Genomic DNA, 19,660 nt, shown 5'->3' on the forward strand with positions numbered 1-19,660 from the left:
AGGATACTGAACTCAAGAGCTTCTCCTTTTCCCGTTCATTTGTCACTATGAACTCCTGGATTATTTTGTTCAGTGAGTTATTATTCATGATTATTTTGCTTAGATGTTTCCAGATTTAGCTGGTTTCTTTATCTATAGTTTCTTTGTCCTTTGTGATGTTTCCCTCAATTCTTGAGTGCTTTGCATTTTCCAGCGCAGTAAGATGTCCTGGGTGCACCGTGTCATTTCCTTGCCTCAGTCTGGGGATTGGGCATTTAGTAAGAGTGGCTTGGAGTACTCACTGCTGTAGGGGTCTCATGACTTCTGGGCCCTTTCAGCGTACAGAACTAGGAAATACGCATAGAGTCACGTGTCTTTTTTTAATTATTTTTATTTATTCTTTATTTTTTTATTTTTTATTTTTATTTTTTGAGATGGAGTCTGGCTCTGTCGCCCAGGCGGGAGTGCAGTGGCACAATCTCGGCTCACTGCAAGCTCCGCCTCCTGGGTTCATGCCATTCTCCTGCCTCCGCCTCCCGAGTAACTGGGACTACAGGTGCCTGCCACCACACCCGGCTAATTTTTCGTTTTTTTAGTAGAGACCTGGTGTTTCAGTCAACAATGGATGACATATATGATGGTGGTCCTACAAAATAGTGGAGCTGAAAAGTTTCTATAGCCTAGTGACCTTGTAACGTACCATAACGTGTTACTCCTATTGGTGGTGGTGCTGGTGTAAACAAACGCTGCTGCCAGGGATATGAAAGTGGACGGTAATGTCTTAAGCTTTCACGCTCACTAACCACTCACTCACCCAAAGCAACTTCAGTCTTGCCAGCCCATTCATGGTAAGTGCCCTTTATGGGTGTACCATTTTTTATCTTTTATACCATATTTTGACTGTACCTTTTCTGTGCTTAGATGCTCAAGTACTTACCGTTGTTGTGCAGTTGCCTATGGTATTCCCTGCAGTAACTGCATGGGTTTGTAGTGTAGGAACGGTAGGCTACACCACATAGCTTAGGTGTGTAGTAGGGCACACCATCTCGGTGTGTGGAAGTACACTTTATGATCGTACAAAACAAAACTGCCTAACGACACATTTCTCAGAGCATGTTCCTGTCGCTAACTGTGCACATCTATAGATGCCTCCAGTTCTAAACCAACTCCAGTGGTTTCTTCTTAGCCTTCCCTCGGTGTTTGTATTTCTCTTCTCCAGCAGTGAGTAATCTGATGATACTGATGCAGCTCATTTTGTTGAATCCTGTAACACCTTAGAATTAATTTTTGCATGGATAGAGTCTTTATTCTACCTCATATTTGTTTACAAGTTTGGCTGAATGTAGAATTCTACCTTCCGAAATGTGAAATCATAAGACCATAGGAATTTTCTAGCCTCTAGCCTCCGTGCTCTGAAGTTTCAGTTAGGTGCTTTGACAGAAGCTTTTCTTGGACAGTGCTGGCCCTGGCAGGGTTCTTTCAGAACGGCAGCTCCGCTTGGGGACTGTGATTCTCCCTGCTCTCTTCTGCTTAGAGCCCCTTTTGTTTAGCTCTTGGACCTCCTTGACTGGTACACTTGGTTTCATGCCTTTGCTCTTAATTTTCATCTCTTTTTGCTCTTTCTAGGGCAGTTTCTAAACTTTATCTTCCAACCCTTCTGTTGAAAAAGAAGAAAGTTTCTGTCAAGTTTTTCAATTTTAAGAGCTCTTTTGTTCCCCAAATCTTTTTTTGTAGTCTCTTATTCTTGTCTTATATCTTGTGTCTTCTCATCTCTGAAGGTACTGTCATCTTCCATTCCCGCTTTATTTACTTCAAGATAGTTTTTTTCTGTGTTAATCTTCCATGTTAAAGGCTTTTCTCCAATATATGCTGATCTGCTTATTTTTAATAGGGTGGTGGAGCATGCTGACATCACGCTTGGGCCTGCAATGGCCTGGCCGTGTGTTGGGTTAAGTCCTGTGATATCTTTAGAATAAGTCAGGCTTTCCACAGAATGTTTTGAGTTTTAAACTGAAGGGTAAAAGGCCTTTTGCCATGATTGTGAGAGCCAAGTGGGGAAAGAACACAGGGGCCCCAGCGTTCACAGCGTGCATTTTTTCCTTAATCTCTTCTTGGTACAGTACTGCCATTTAGAGCTGTGCCTGTGCCCTCCAATGCAGAGCCCTCTTCTATCTGCCACAGAGTATAAACCTTCAAATATGCATCTCAGGATCCAACTAGTCCTTCAACTTTCGACCAATTGTATTTATTTTAGTGTCACTTCACCCCCACTTCCCAGAGGTGCCCGGTGTTGGTTTGGTTGATTCTTAGTTTTTCCCATTGTTGATTTTCTACTTCTGTTTCCTTTCTTCCAAAATATTATTGCTGCTGTTTCTTCTCATATTCCTGTAAGGTTGTACCTGGAAAAAAAAAAAAAAATCCTGCACAATAGGTGCATCAAAACATCACATTGTTTACTTTGAATATGTATCATTTTTATTTGACAATCATACCTCCATAAAGCTGAAAAAAATCTCTTTACAGTAGTTCTAGTAGGTTTTCAGGTGGGAGCATAATTAGGTGCTTGTGTTGAATCCTCTGTCTTGCCTGGAAATTCTGGTACTCATTCTTTAACCTTTCTAAGGTTGAAATTGCAGAGCCTATTGCCCATTTCTGCACTTCCCTGAGATAACATGTTGACTACCAGAAGCACAGTTGGAGTTTTAAAATTCTGCTTATTTCTAAGTGCAAAATGATGAAAATTGTTCACATTTCAAAGGGGCCTTAAAAACTGTGTAGTTGGCTGGGCACAGTGGCTCCTGCCTGCAATCTCAGCACTTTTGGGAGGCTGAGGCTGGTGGATCACTTGAGCCCAGGAGTTCGAGACCAGCCTGGGCAACATAGCAAAACCCCATATCTACAAAATACACAAAAGTTAGCCACATGTGCTGATGCACACCTGTAGTCCCAGCTGCTCAAGAGGCTGGCTACTGAAGAGGCCGAGGCGGAAGGATTGCTTGAGCCTGGGAGGTTGAGGCTACAATGAGCTACTGTTGTGCCACTGTACTCCAGCCTAGGCAACAGCGTGAGATCTTGTCTCATTAAAAAAAAAAAAAAAAGACTGTATAGGTGATTCTTTTATACAATGTGTGAATACCACCCATCAAAGCTATTTTATTGTTTTAACATACTCTATAAAATGACACATGTACAGTGTAATAAACATGGTTTATTTGTGGTAGTTATGTTCTGTAAATTTACCTCGAGGGCTGCATGAGTGAATTCGGAATCATTGGCCCTTGCGTTAGATTCATTCCAGTGTATGGTCGTGTCATTTTTGTCAATCAGTACATGACCTTGATTTATGTATGTTTCTGTTTAAAGACACCATAGTTACTAATTGTCAATAACATTGATAACAATGATAATTTTGTGCTCAAGACCCATAGCGCTAGAACTCATGCCTGCATGAAGCTTATCTAGCATAAATTTTTTTCCCTAAGGCACATCACATCCTTAAGCTTAGGAACACTAGACAGCCCTTCAGCACTACACTTGGGAGCCATTTTAAAAAACAAAATGACCCCAGAAAGCACACATGCAGAAAACATGGTACTAAATAGACGGCAAAAGGACACTTGTTTATGATATGTGAGCTGAAACGAGGGCAGGACATTGCCTTTTTCTACCTCAGCTGGGAATGTGTACAATAAGCAACTGTAATTTTCCACCACACTCTGCACGTGTGCATATCTACAGATGACTGCAGTATTGCTGGGAGTATTGATTTGGGGGCTACAAATAAATTCTATCAAGTAGGCAAATAGGCATATATGGATTCCATGAGTAACGAGAATCACTTGTAATTGTGAAGCAAATACCTATGTCACCACACCACCCATAGGAAATAGAACATAACCAGCACCACCACCCCCTTCCCGCCAAGGAGACTCATTCCACCTTCAGAAAGTTCTAAACTTTAAGGGATTTTCTGATTGACCTTAAATCTGTCTCTGGCTTTTACTCCCAAGTTCTGCCTCTGAAGTGTTGTCCCCTCCCTCACTTTTATTTGAAGAGAAATGTTGAAGATAAATGTGCTCCGAAGTCTCAAAATCAGACAGCATGTTCTTCACTCTGGGTGTACAGCACAGGGCATAGATTTCAGACCCTTCGCCACCTTGCTCTTCTGTTTTTTCCTCTGGATAACTTCGAGGCAGTTGAGGTTCCTTTTCATATGTGGCCTCCATGTTTCAGTAATTGAGGAGAGACACTGCTAATAGTGCAACAAAATGAGAGCCACCATTCCCTAGGGCTTGCCCCGTTTCCAAGTCTAATTTGGAACCTCACTGGCACACCCTAAGGTAGGCCCCCTGTAAAGTCTTGTTGTCTCTTCATAGGGCTTGCTGACTCCGTTTCCAGTTTTCCATGGCTTTTCAGAGTTGAGGTTTTTTTGTTGCTGTATTGTTCCCCATGTGCTTCAGGAGTTGAACACCCATTGGGTTTTGTATTTTAATCCCAAGAATTTTTAGAAGTTTGGATATACTGTTAAGCGTTTCTGCCTGTGCCTTAACCTTTGTTTCTGTCTTTTGTCTTATTATTTCTAGTTCTTTTACACTGCATCTCTCCTTTTGACTAGTGGGATGTGTATTAACTTCATTATGCATCTCAGTCTTTCAAAAAATATTCTGTTTTCCTCTTTGCAGTGAAGATCTTTTAAATTTTATGACTCAGTATAATCCTTTCTTCCTTTCTAGTTGTATTAAGTACAGTTAGCAACTTTTATTTCTCAATTTTCTATTTATTCTTTGACTTATATAGTCATCAAACATTTATTGAACATGTATTGTAAGCCAGGTTCTTTGGACCTCCAGCATCTAATAACCATGAGTAAGAAGCAGCCTTGAAGAGGTTTAAGCATGGGGACAGACTCCTAAATAATTACACTTGCAAGGTGTATGTGGAATGAGAGAGATACCTACGGGGTTACAGAAGAAAGGCACATTTATAAAAAGTAGCTGGATCTTTTTGAAAAAACAGTTTCATTGAGATAAACTTCATATATCTTACAAATCCCCCATTTGAAGTGTACAATCCAGTGGTTTTTAGTTTGTTCAGAGTTGTGCAACCATCACCAAAGTCAGTTTTAGAACATTCATAATCATTAGTCGTCACTCCCCAATTCTCCCTCCCCACACCTATTCTCTTCCCACTATCCCCTGGCCCAGACAATTACTCATCTACTTTCTGTCTATATTTGTCTATTCTGGACACTTTAAAAACTATTCCTCCATCTGTGATTATATATCATTTGACTGTCAGCTCCCAGTCCCCCCTCCCCATAACCACCTAAGCCTCTGGTAACCACCATTCTACTCTCTACTTCTATGAGACCAACTTTTTAAAATGTCATGAGTGAGATTGTACAGTATTTGTCTTTCTTTGCCTGTCTTATTTCATTTAGCATAATTCAGAGAAACACAAAACCACATTGAGGCTGGGCATGGTGGCTCATGCCTATAATCCCAGCACTTTGGGAGGCTGAGGTGGGTGGATCACTTAATGTCAGGAGTTCGAGACCAGGCTGGCCAGCATGGTGAAACCCCGTCTCTATCAAAAGCAAAAACAAACCACATTGAGATATCACCTCATACCTGTCAGGATGGCTATTATGAAAAAGACAAAATACAAATGTTGACGAGGACATGGAGAAAAGAAACTGTTGCACACTGTTGTTGGAAATAAATTAGTGCAACCATTGTCGCAAACAGTATGGAGATTTCTCAAAATATTAAAAATAGAACGACCGTATGATCCAGCAGTCTTACTACTGGATAAACAGAATAAAATCGGCATCGAAGAGGTATCTGTATTCCTGTGTTCGTGCAACACTATTCACAACAGCTGAGATGTGAATCAACCTAAGTGTCCATCAGTGGATGAATGGATAAAGAAAGTACGGTATACATACACAGTAGAATACTCTTCAGCCATAAAAAAGGAAATCCTGTGCAACAACATGGATGAGCCTGGAGGACATTATGTGAAGTGAAATAAGCCAGACACACAAAGACAACACATGATCTGCCTCATATGTGGCATCTGAAAAAGTAGCTGATGCATGTTTTTATTCCTGTAATTCCTTTGTGTTTGTGCCCTTTCTCTTCCCTGCTCTGCAGAGTAGAGCAGTTCATTAGGCGCCTTCCTCCCACCACTTGAATTTGAGCAACACTGCAGTTGGCCTAGTTTATGGACATGCTTTTGGTCTATTTAGCAAATTATGCAAATCTGACTTTCTTGTCAGAGTCCATGTTTGTCATTCTATGAATGTATGATTTTAAGAACTTCTCTTAACCCAGTCCATCAGGTGATATTTTTGCTAAACTTTACATGGGTATGTAGAAGATTCATTTTCTTATAAACCTTTTGTCTCTACCATCTAAATCTTTGGTTGACTGCTCCCTCCCCTGGTTTTCTTGTCATACTAGTGCTGTCTCCCTTCTACCCTGTGAAGAGGTTGAAATATAAGGCGAAGGCAGGGAACTGAATTGTGCATGAAGGCGCGCAATCAACAAGGCAGGTGGCTCAGTAATGCCTACCTGATTCCTGTTCCCACAATCCATTTCACAAGCTTAGGCATTTCCTTTCCTTTACTTGCTGTCATAGTAACCAGGACTCCTGCCAATCTTCCCGTTTATCTTTTATCTGTGAGTGCATCTGAAGGGGGATGGGGAGTATAGAAATGGAAACCTCTCAGCAAGAGGATCATGGACTTTAAAATGTCCTCAGAATAGCAAGCAGAGTACCTTCATTTTGGCTTGTTTCTAGCTGATATAGTAGTATTTACCACAAATACTGGGGTTGTCATTTCTCCATTTCACATTCAGACAAGAGTCCAATATTGTTGGTGAGAAAGAGTGAAACTTCTATGTTCCTTAAATTAGTGTTGGAGAAGATCGTTGCTTTAAAATCTTTTACAAACTGCAATTCAGCCAGAGTCATTCATCTTTGGGAGGATGAGAAGCCAGCTAGCTTCCTACTGGAGTGTGGTTCTCACTTTTGTTTGCACCTGGGGAGCTTTAAAAAAAATCTTAGTGTCCAGGATTTTTGAATCCGTAAGCCAATTGAATTGAAATATCTGAGGGTAAGATGCAGGCATCTTTATTTTTAAAGCGCCCAGGTGATTCCAGTGCTGAGGAATTCCTTGGTGATTTCTCCTCTTATCCTTTGACTTACCCAAAATCATGAAAGGAATGATTGATTATATGCAAGTGAGCCCCCAAATTTGTCCTTAAATGAGTAACATTTGAATGATACTCTTTGATTTGAAACCTCAGAGATTAGTTGATTAAGGAACAAAGGTACATAATCATTGAACTACAGAGATTAATGTTAACCAAGGCACATAACTAATACATAGCTGACAACTAGTAAGTTCACACAAGGTTGGATCTCCTATAATTATGTCTTCCCTCTTGCCCAGTGTGTTCGTTTTTTTAAATGTATTCGCTCATAGCCTTTTGATTCCGATGCTGATATTGATGGCTTAGCATGCACTTGGTGCAGGCGCCCCTTGGATGGGTAAGTGTAGTTTATGACTTAAGGGCATTTTGCCTACCTTGCAGCTCAAGTTGCTTTACTGCTCAGTCATCTGCTTTTTACCTTTGCAAATTCAGCCATGCATTATCTCACTGAGAAGATAACGATGCCTCTGCCTTGTTCTTGGGTCCTTCGTTTTGGCCCAGGATTAATCTGTGCTGAACTCAGATCAGTTACTGGACCAGTCATTGGCTTCTTGCTCCTGTTTTCTTTTTAACCTCCATTCTTCGCTGAGTTCTTTTTGTTTTCATCATGTAGCCCAAAGAATACTTCTTAATGTTGGATTTCCCAGGTCTCAAGAGCCTTATTCCTGGCCACATGGCCATAGAATGGGCAGGCTCCTGTTTCCACATCCCTTGGCTTCATTGGCCACTGTGGTGTCAGGGCCAGACTTGGTCTTGTCTTGTCACGTCTTTTTGGTGCGCTCTGATTCTGGGACCAGTACTTCTGGATCACAGTTTTTTCTCTCATTCCCCAAGAGACAGAGTAACCAGTTGTAATAATTAATGATGCTGGAAGTACCAGCTTGCAAGGCTCTTTCAGTAACCTCTGGAAGCCATGTGTTTATACCTCTCTGATTATTACTATATTATTAAAAGCCTGGATGGACATGGAGTCAGTGAATGAGTTTTCAGTGTTCAAGTGTAGATCTGGGACTTGAAGACAGGATTTACAAATTATGGCATCCGTGGCAAGATAGTGGTTGGGGTAGACTTAGGAGAAGAAATTCTTTTAAGGAAAAATTGAATTTGTTTCAAAAGAAGTTTGTCTCTGAAACACCTTTTTAGTTGCTCATCATAAAATAAATCAGAGTGTAAAAAAAAAAAAAAAAGGAATACTCCACTTGTTTTACTATCTAGGGAAGACTAATACCTTGCATAGTCATCCATACTTTTTCCATGTTTGTCTACATAGTCCTTTTTTCTTTTGGAAAATATATGGATGTACTCTCCATGCTGATTTTATTTTATTAAAAATGTGTTTATGCCAGTATGTGAGGATCATTCCCCACCCCAACCCCGAAAGGGTTTCATTCTGTTACCCAGGATAGAGTGTGGTACCACAGTCATGGCTCACTGCAGCCTCATCTTCCCTGGTCTCAAGCAATCCTCCTATCTTAGGTCCCTGAGTAGCTGGGACTACAGATGTGTCCCACCATGCCCAGCTAATTTTTGTGTGTGTGTGTGTGTGTGTGTGTGTGTGTGTGTTTCGTGGAGATGGAATTTAACCATATTGCTCAGGCTGGTTTCGAACTCCTGGGCTCAAGCGATCTGCCCGCTGCAGCCTCCCAATCATCCATGTTTTTTTTTTTTTTTTTTTTTTTTTAAATTTCTGTAGGTGTTTTTGGGAACAGGTAGTGTTTAGTTACATTAATAAGTTCTTTAGTGGTGATTTCTGAGATCTTGGTGGATTTTTTAAATGGTTGTATAGTACTTATTCAATCAGTGGAAATCATTTATTGAACCAGTCTCCTATTGGACAATTAGATTTCCATTCATTCACTATAGTAATAACTTTATGAAGAGCATTTTTCATAGCTAAGTCTGGTACATGGGTATGGTAGTTTTCTTAAATTCCTAGAATGCCGGGTCTGTCCGGCAGACCCTGGCCTATGGATGAAATGAGTACTCAGACACAGGTATGCAATGTAAGAGCAGCTAGTTGACTGCCTGGCTTTAGTGGCCAGAGCAGCCCCAAGAAGCTGGAGCTGCTTGGTTTTGTTCAGTGCCCACACAAGGCTGAAAACCTAGAGCAAACACAACCTGTAGGTAATTAACACTTGTTGCTCCCCTTTCAGATAATGTCATGTGGGCGACGATCAAAGGTCAGTTCCCGGTCAACATAAATAAGCCTGTTTAAGATAAAATTCCCCTACACTGCCTTGTACCTACTCCTCGGCCTCTGCCTCAGGGTTATAGAACTGCTGCCTTCAGCTGTTCTCCCCTTGGGCTCTGCAGAACCTTCCAACCTTTCAGAAGGTTTGGGTCCTTTCCCTATAGTTTTTCCCACCACTCTGACTGATCCCCCACACTAGAAGTCGCTGTGGGGTTAAAGGTATACACATTTTAAGTTAATATATGTTGCCAACTCGCCTTCCAGAAAGTTTACATTTTTTACCAACAGTGTAGGTGAGTGTTTGAAGAAACTGAAATCTTATTGTTCTAGGCAAAATAGTGCCATAGGTGGAATAAAACAGTGGCTTCTACCTATACTAAATTTAGTACCCATGTTGATTCTATCCCAAATATAAATTTCGTCAGAATTTTTCCCTTCCTTTCTTTTGTCTGCTGTTAGTTCAGACCCACTCTGAGAGCACCCAAAGTAGCCCTCTTTCCCCTCCTGACAGGGTTTCCATTTTTCAGGGTCTGGCTGAAAACTACTTTTTTTAACCAACCAGTTAGTGGTAGTAATTCCTTCTTCTGAGTTCTTGTGGCATCATTGCTTTTCACATCAGTATTGTCTGTGTTTCAGTCTGCCTTTTATGAGTAACTTACAAGTATATGTCTTCCTATCTGTATCGCAGACCTTTTAGGGACAGAGACTTGGTGTTCCATTTCCCTGCAGCTACCCTTTTGGAGATGGGCTTCCCAGTGAGCAGGTTGGACATACTTGTCTTGAGGAAGACACTTTGAGAGGAATGTTTCCAGATAAATGTTAAGTTGAACCAAAATGGCAGTTTCCTAAGTTTCACCCTACATTTCTGATACCCACAGAATTTGGTCTGCCCGTAAGAGATCATTCACTTTGCCCTTTCACTCCACATGCAGGTGTCAGGATGTATGTATCTCCTCTGTACACCTGACTTGTGCCATTTAAGTTATTTTAAAATGACCTCCCCATAAAGATGCTTGATGTTTTCCTGCATGTAACTGTTTCTTAGAAAGATGATTATATAAATACCATATTCATGAGTGCTTTTTAGTTAATACATACTTAAGCAATTCTTAAAATTCTATACTATAGCCTGACAATTAAATGACCACTTGAAAAGCCTGACTGATTAATCTGCAGTATTTTTTTTTCAACATTATTTTTTTAAATTTTAAAATTTGGGGTATTTTTGTTTTTGCAGAGCACACAGCATTGGTTTATTAAAATAGTTTTTCTCTGCATTATACTTTGTTGTTTTCTTATTACACTTTATGTACAGTTAGACCTTTGAACAGTGTAGGGGTGTGCATTGTTGAAAATCTGTGTGTAAACTTTTGACTCCCCAGAAACTTTACCAATAGCCTACTGTTGACCTGGAAGCCTTACCAATGTTATTTCGTATGTTATGTGTATTATATACTGTGTTTCAATAAAGTAAGCTAGAGAAAAAGGAAATTATTTTCCCAAAATGTTGTGACTCTTCAAAAATTTTTCTAATATATTTATTGAATAAAATTTGCTTGTAAATCTTGTAAGTGGACCTACACAGTTTCAACCTGTGTTGCTCCAGGGTCACTGTATAGTAGAACAACTAGTACATTAGCATAAATCTAGTCAGCAGCATTAACTTTTACTAGGAGTACATGTATTCTTCATCACTATGCAATTGCAGTTTTCAAAACTGGCTTTACTGCAGAATGTCCTTCAGACTACTAGAGTAGTATTTAGTCTTGGTAGGGGCTTTAAGAAGTTGTTGAGTTCACCCTCCCACCCATGCAGATGTTACTCCGACAGCCATCCTGTATCTATTTGTGTACTTCAAATGATGGGAAGGTCACTACTTCATAAGGCAGCCCACTTCATTTTCATGCACCATGTATTTTTGGAAATGCGTTCTTGTTTACAAAATACGGCTTGGTTTCTCTATTTTTTACCCTTTGATTCTAGTCCACTCTTGCGATCCAATCAAAATAAAACAAATCTACCTTTTGCATAATAGCCCTACAGATATTTGAAGTTAGCTGTTGGGTTTTTCTCTAAGTCGTCTTTTGTAGGCTAACCATTAGTTTTAGTAATTAATATAAAAAATTAGCTTTAATTTTTTCTGGGATTAATTACCTTTTTTTTAAAGTATTATACTATTTAGTTAAATTTTGGGGTAGTACTTTATCTTACCTAATCAGCAAATAATTATAATAATGTAATTTTAACATTTATATTTGTATGTGTACTGTAATTTGATATTTGAAATGTATAAAATATTTAATGTTTAATTTCACTTCTAGATGAATTGTAAGTATTTTTGAAATATAGTACTGGTGTGAACAGCATTTTGGTACTGTGTGAAGTAAATGGGAAAACATTAGTATTGTAATTTTGCCTCAGTGGTACAGTTACCACCTTGGCAGTGAGCTTTGTTGAATATGAAAAGTGGCTTCAAGTTATATTAGAGATAGAAGGAAACTTAGAGTTCCTTGAGGAAAGATAGGAGTAAGTAAGCAAGAGACCCTCTTAAGGAGGTACAGTTGGCACAGCTATTTCTAGCACCTGTTCCATGATGTGTGGACCATTTTAGACTTTGGGAATACAGTCATGTACAAGATAGACAAAAGTCCTTGCTCTTCTGTAGCTTCTGTTCTAGTTGGTGAAAGAATATTTTTAGATCGCTGTAGTGCTGTTAGAAGTAAAAAAGAATGACATCAGGAGAACTGGGGAATGGGGGTGCATTTCCGGTGATGAAGATATCAGAATGAGGGGGCATAGACTTTCATCAAACTTTTTATGCCTGCAGCAGATGTTGAGAATTGCAATATGAATGTCGTTTATTCATGTGAAACTTGTAGCAACAGGAAAATTGAGAACTACTAATTTAGCAGATGAGGAAACTGAGGTACAAGTTTAAAATTGATAAAATTTAATAACTCATTCACTAATGAGTTATTAATGAGTTTGTATAACTCATTAGTGAATGAGCTAGGACTAGAGTCGTAGTCCTAGTTTTCCTAGTTCCCATTCCCATTCATTCATACTTTTCTGTATTTTTTTTTCAAATGAATGTTTTCAGCCCTCAGTCTGTGCCTTGCCAAAAGTGTATTTCGTTGACGCATTGGTAGGTTGAAGGAAAGAGTTGAAGGAGTTGCTTTCAGGTGGGTGAGAGAAGCCCCTCAGAAGCCTGCACAACTTCTCTTAGAGTAGTTGGAATTGAGTGGTTCAGAGACCTTATAAATGAGAATTCTGGCAGCAAGATCATTGGCTTCCTGTAAACTATATGCTTTTATAAGTTGAACATTGTGCTGGATTGAGCAGAAATTTTTCCCCTCTAAGCGTTAAGAATTTTATTTTAATACAGCTGTAGGTTTCACTAAATGAGGAACATTCAAGTTGGCAACCTGCATTGATAAAGACACTAGGAGCTTGGTGGATGGAATAGTGGATTAATGGAATCAGTTCCGAACCCTACAGTGAGTTGAACAGCCAAATTGATGGTGTTTGTTAGGTGGTACCCGATGTGTCTACCTGATGACACATTCCATGAGGAATACACCCTCTGTACGTCAGTCAGTGGCCCAGGCTCATGGTTTTATTTGTGGTGCAGTTTAGGGTGAGTGGATTAAGGCCCTGCCAGCTTCCCTCAGCCCATCACAATGTAGAACAGGGGTTGGCCAGATAGTAAATAGTTTAGGCTCTGGGGCCATATGGTCTCTTGTAATTACAGATCTACCTTTAGCACAGAAGTAGCCATAGACATTATGCAGATGTATGAGTTGTCTGTGTTCCAGTCCAACTTTATTTGCAAATACAGGTAGCAAGCCAGATTTGGCCCAAGAGCCCTGGTTTGCCAACCCTGCTTTATTGTGAGGTAAGGTCTATGGGGCATTATTTTTGCTCCTCCTTCTACCTTTCTTTTTAGACTTCTGGGTGTTTTGAAATTAAAGTGAGATGAACGTGGCCATTCCAGTAGTACAGTTTGACCTTGACATACCAAAGGCAAAACAATTTTTTTATTTTTATTTTCCTGTTACATTCTTGTTAGGTAGCCTTTCCCCTTTTTGAGACAGATGTAAGAAGAAAATGTTTTTACTTTATGAGCTCTTACTTCAGAAGAGGGTAATGAGTTTTATACTGTAAACACTTCAGTTGGAACTTAAAAAGATATTGAGATATATTCCTTTTTAATCAGGCAAAACTGGAATTAAAATTTATTTGGGTAGCTAATCAGAAAACTAATCAATCAAAGGTTTTTTTCTTTTTTTTTTTTTTTTCAGTGCAGGTAACAAAGCTGAGACCCCGCTCTTTATTTGGATAGACTGTTCCTTTACCTTATCATAAGTTAATTGATGTAATGCCAGGTCAAGAAACAGCATTTTCAGTGAAATGAAATACTGTGCTGCTGTTAATAATGAGTCCTCTGCAGATGTATGGTGATGTCTTTGTGAACCATAATGAAATGTGAGAAGAATATAGTCTTCATATGATTAGAACTGTCTAGGAATGTGTTTGATACAATCGTAAGGGTAAATTGCCTTAGACTTTTTACCTAGTGTTAATGGGAAGAGATTTTGACCTCAATTTTTATTGTCTTCAGGAAATTTCTGTTTTAAGATGGTTAAATATATAAACAATGATTCAGTAGGAATTTTTAAAATCCCTAATGGACTTCAATATGAAAAGAAAGTAAAGAATGTTTTTTTCTAAGCCTTAAGCCAATACTTAGCACATTTCATACCATTTTAGCAGGACTTGTTAGAAAGAACATTTTAAAAATATAGTGGATTTTGTTTGGTTGCCAGAATGCACACTTAAACTTGTTCTGCAGTTTCTCTTCGTTTGATCCCCAAATGAACCTCTGGAAGGTAGCCTTTTCTTAAGTCTCCTCCTGCACTTTAAAATCTCCCTGCTTGCACCTCTTCACGTAGGTCTTTGAGGAGACGTGCGCCTTGTCTTTGCCAAGGTGCGCCTCTGGCTCGCTCCCCAAGGGTTTCCACAGCTTTCCTTATCCTTGCAGCAGACATTTCCACTTACTAGCTGCCCTGTCAGCATCTCTCTAGAGATCCAGTCCCAAATCTGTAAACCTTCTTGGCTGTGTGTGTGTGTGTGTGTGTGTGTGTAGATAAAATACGTAACAATAAGACACTAGACCATAGAGTAGTTATCCAGTAAATCATAGCTGTCATTGTTGTTATTTTAGAAACCCTACATTTTATCCTCTTGCATGGTCCACTCCTTTTTGACTACCAATTGCCCATGTGTTTTCTCCTAAAACACGTTGCTCAAGTTTCTTGTCCCTGGAGCCCTGGCGTTTTTTCCTCCTCACCATTGTTCTCACACCTCTACCATGGGAACCTTGGCAGCCTGCTTTCTGGCCCCATCTTGCTAAATGCCTGTGTAGCTACCACACTGCAGCTTTTTCTTGATCTCTGTCCTCTACCCCGTTGTCATTCTGGACGAGGCAGTCTCCCGATTTTCCTTGTCCTGTTTGACGATACGTTTTCTATTTGCTTCTCTGACTTTGAGTCGTCTTGTTAGCCCCTAAATGTTTGTGCTCTACAAGGTTCCACTGGTGATCTCCTTTCCTCTCCCCCTCCACCCTTTCTAATGATCTCACCTCCTTCTCGGGCTTCAGAGAGCCATCTGTGCAGGTGACTGTGAAATGTGTATTTCTCATCCACCTGCTTTGAGCTTAAGATTTACATCTGGAGAGGTCAACCTCGGGGAGCCATGGCATCTGAGATTCAGTGTGTCCTAAATCAGATTCATCTTTTACTATCCTCACCAGCTTCTCCAGCTCTCCTTTTAGCTGTAATGACAGTTCCACTCTCCCAGGCACCAGATTGTGGTGCTCTTCTTTGCCACATCTTGCCTTCGTTCTCCACATTGTATTCGTTGCAGTTTTCAGGCTTATCCTTATAAAGTATCTTTTCCAAAAATTCCTTGTGTATACATATGCATAGAGAGATATCTGGAAAGAAATTCACCAGAAAGTTTAATTCACCATCCAGTCTATCTCTCGGTGATGGGATTCTATATTGTTCAAGCTTTTTTTTTTTTTTTTTTAAATAACTGGCCTTAATTACTCACAGACTTGTGCCCAGCATATATCCAATCTGTCTTCTCAGCACTTCCTTGCCCCGAACCCCATCACTGGGGCTCAGTTGCTGGTTCATTCATTCTTTGTACCTCTGGTCATCATTTTCCAGGCGCCTTTCAGGGAAAGTTTTTTCCTTAGTGAAACCCTTCTCCCAGCTGAATGTTTCTTCCTTCCGTGAACCCTCTGGTCTCCATGCTATTTCCTGTGTTCTGCCCTCTGCTCTCCATACATGTGTATTTCGTGATCTGTCCTTTATTAGATTGTAAGCTCCATGAGGGCAGAGATTGGGTCTTAATCATCCTTTCCCCCTTTTGGTTACAATCTCCCAATTTTTCTTTGGGAGACAACACCTTTTCCCCTGGCTACAGTTTTGGTGGGATGGGCAGTTCAAGTGTCCTGCCAACAAGATGCTCTTCTCCTGGAATTTGAATTTTGAGTCATGGGATACAAGGACTGACAGTGATTGGCACTGATTCAGCCTGGCCGAGGTGCTCTGAAGAAGCCACTCATTAGTTCCTGCCTCCCAGATCCCTGGAGCTGCCCTGGTCCCTGAACTCTCCGAAGCCTGGTTCTTCAGATATTCCTTCGTATCTGTGAGCTATCTCATATCCTTACAATAAATTCTCTCTGTTTTATTTTAAATTAACCAAAACCAGCTTCTGTTGCTTTTACCCAACGATCCCTACCAGTAGAGCTGTTATGATTGGAACTGAGCAGACTTAATTATTCTAGCTCTTATATTAATTGTGATTTTTTTTTCTTTTCTTTAAAAACACAAACAAAAACAGCCAGAGACTGCTGCTGCTTTGAAACGTACGATAGAGGCCCTGATGGACAGAGGAGCAATAGTGAGGGACTTGGAAAGCCTGGGTGAAAAAGCGCTTCCTTATAGGATGTCTGCCCACAATCAGCAGCACAACAGAGGCGGGTAAGTTTCTTCCTGAAGTTCTTGGAAAACGTTTTTGATAGGCTTAGTAAAGAGTACTGTTCAGTTACTATTAGAAGTTCTCAAAATTTCACATTCAGACCCCCATTGCGCCTGGGTGTCCTTTGTGCACACACTCTAGCAGTGTTGTGTTGCAGATGGGATGCGATATGCTGGCCCTTCATGGAGTATGATCTGAGTTCAAAACTAGGCCCTCCTAGGAACAGAGGGCTTACCAAGTCTCGCTTGTGGAACCTTTTCCTGTTAACCTTAGCACTGTTTTCCCTGACATTTCTTTAACTTTTGCCTTTAAAATACTTTAGTGAACAGTGCTGTCCACATACGTAAGTGTATCTGGTTTAAACATATGGGTTGCAGATGACAGAATGTGCTGCTTTTGACTAACGTATGTAACCCAAGCCTAATCCACAAGAGAAAAATGGTTATACCTACTCCAAGTATTCACAGTTTGGAATTTTGTCTCCTACTGTGTACAGCAACTTCCTCAAATATATGTCACAGATTTGATTCTGTAGTAATAACTATCTTTGTAGAAGTTCTTTGAGAACAATTTGTAGAATAGATTTGAATCTTCTCATGTTGTAGGATTTCCTAGGAGTGGGTGTTAGAGAAGATGGGAATCAGGTTTTAGTGCAATGGGAAAAGTCCAAGAGTAAAAGAGTCAGCTCCCTCTGGCGCTCAGCAACTCTGTGGCCTTGAGGAAGTCACCTAGTTTCTCCGTTTCCAGCTTCTTTGGGCACAGAACTGAGGTAATGGGTCTCCCATATGCATTGCCACAAGGACCCACCAGACAGTCTCTGCAGATGTGCTCTGCGGCAAGAATGCTGCTTTTAGTCACGTGAATCTAGCTGTCTTGTGCAGATATAGTACGTGTGATAGGGCCTGAATGGAGTCGCGTCTCACGTGGAGGCTTTCTTACTGCATTTAAACCTTCTGCCGTGCTGCAGATTTCATCTTTTGATTGCTTCACCTTGTTTTGTGCTAGTGTTCGGCTTCTTGAGAACACCTCTGAAGAGAATGCCTGAGGCGTTGCTAGGCAACAGGAAATGCACAGTGGCTAGGCTTCTTCCACAATCATAATAACAATGAGGGATGGAGAGCATGTGTGTCTGTCTGTCTGTTTCTTTTAAACTTAATCACAAATGGGTGTGGTTTTAACAGCACAGTTATGGATCTTTTTGCCTTTTTTGTTTAAAGAGGAGCATATAAAATCTGTCCACAGTTGTTGGATGGAAGGCAGTGAATGGAGAGAGAAGTCAGTTTCTTCACTCAGTGTGGTACTTCCAGGGGTTTCTGCCCTTTTTTCAAGTAGAGGATTTGACTTCGTTGAGAGCTGGCATGACTAGCGTCCCAGGATCTCCACTAACACGTAGTCTGGGTAATGCTGACGTCACTTGTCTGAGGACCAGGCTCAGGAACCGCTGTGTTCACTCAGTTCATTTTCAGACCTCTGTGTGTAATGGTGGGGGTTGGGGGTGGGTAGCCGTTTCTCTTTATGGGTGAAATAAATTCAGGTCCTGGAAGAGCCCACTGGGACCAAGCCAGAACTGCTGAGAACACTAGCCCTACTTCTGGGTTCCCCCCGCAAAGGTGCATGTGCCTCGCTGAGGAATACGTTGCAGTCGCTTAGTTCATTGACATTTAAAGATTTTATTTCCGGTTATTTTACTTTCAGACTCCTCAGCAAAGGAGAAGCAGTGTTCTGTATTACATATGTGTATTCTATATAGATACAGAAAGGTGGTGCCCAGCTGCAGTGGGGGAGGTTCATGCTATAAGCCTATTTTCTGGGATAAATCAGTGTCTGGTATTTATTTGTGTAAGGTAATGTTTTTTAAAGTGTGGTCTCTGAAACACTAATTTTATAGAGATGCTCCATCAAAAAGAGAAGTAGGGTGTGTGTGATCAATTAGATGTGGGAAGCCTTGCATGATCTAATTCCTTCTAAGATTCATAGTGCACGTTGGCACATAAATGATGAGGAGCCCTTCAGTAAGATCCGTTTATTCACTGTATTTGATTATGCTACCTTTTGTTTCTATAATACTCATGAATATTCTCCACAGTGACTTTTGGGAAATGAGGATATGAGAGGCAAGTGTAGTTTGGAGTCACCTGGATAAAGATTTGGAATTGGGTGGTATGTTTACATGTCTGCAGCATGGAGCTTAAGGTTAGTCTGATATTCTCTTGGCTTCAGGCAGTGACCCCATAATCACGAACCATGTCAGTACCAGGCATTTTGTTCATTTGGTAAATCCTTTATGTGCATTAATCCACAGCCACAGAAAGTGTTAGAAACGTGTAGTAAGTGGATTAGGTACTGGGAGGCTCGCTTTTCTGAAGTGGTTGAGAAAGAAACAGTGGTCTTACTGGTTACATGTTTAGCATTCGAAGTTTTGACTCTTTTTGAACAGCCCTGGAGGCCATGACATGTATCTGAAATTACAGCAAGACTCTGATTTGAATCCTGACAGTGGTGTGTGAGAGCCAGCTTTTGGCTGGCTAATGGAGTGAGCCTAGATGTTTCTGAGAATCCACATTCTATCATGGTACAGTTGGTATCATGTGTTTGTTGCTTTTACGTTTTGTGGGGAGAAATGGTATGTCCTAGTGGTGTCCACAGGTCTCAGGTGGATTCTCACAGTTGTCGTGGTTCCTGGTCTCGGAGTTTTCAGTCTCATCAGAGAGTTGACTGCATAATGCTAACCTAGGCACCAGCTGATGGAGTGTGTGTGAAAGTGCCCAGCACAGCAGGGAGTAAAGCTAGGACTGGGGCTGGCAGGTAGGCACCTCTGTTCCAATGACTTCTTTTGGATATTGGGCAATTGCCTTTACTGTTCTCTCATGTCCAGTCCCCGCTCCCCCCACAAATCAACCCCCTTATCACATACATGCCCTGTAGGCTGGAAGACAAGAGTAGGTAAGGGAGAACCTGTGGCTTTAGGGTTATCTGGGAAATCTGGCCAGAGGAGGAGGGTATACTTTAGAAATGGTACCTGATGTTTATTATTATATTAAGGCTATTTCCAGTTTATGCCGAAAATAAAAATATAGTCATTATATTTCAAATATTAATTTGGTCAGACTCCACTTTAGAAGCAGGTTATGTTCCAGAAATTTGTAAGTCTGTTGTTTATAACTGAGAACTTATTTTCCCAGTGGAACAACTTGATGGTTAAGTTCCCAGACTAGTCCAC

General features: G+C 40.6%; 1 protein-coding gene across 1 annotated transcript in view; it reads left to right on the forward strand.

Annotated features, from left to right (window-relative positions):
* MRPS6 (mitochondrial ribosomal protein S6) overlaps window positions 1–19,660 on the forward strand; it is a 67,843-nt gene that overhangs the window by 33,886 nt on the left and 14,297 nt on the right. The window contains exon 2 of the mRNA XM_009202297.1: window positions 16,303–16,442. Within this exon, the coding sequence (XP_009200561.1) occupies window positions 16,303–16,442 (140 nt within the window). The remainder of the gene's footprint in view (window positions 1–16,302; window positions 16,443–19,660) is intronic.

The sequence above is a fragment of the Papio anubis genome, chromosome 4 (genome assembly GCF_008728515.1).
Source record: "Papio anubis isolate 15944 chromosome 4, Panubis1.0, whole genome shotgun sequence".
NCBI lineage: Eukaryota > Metazoa > Chordata > Mammalia > Primates > Cercopithecidae > Papio > Papio anubis.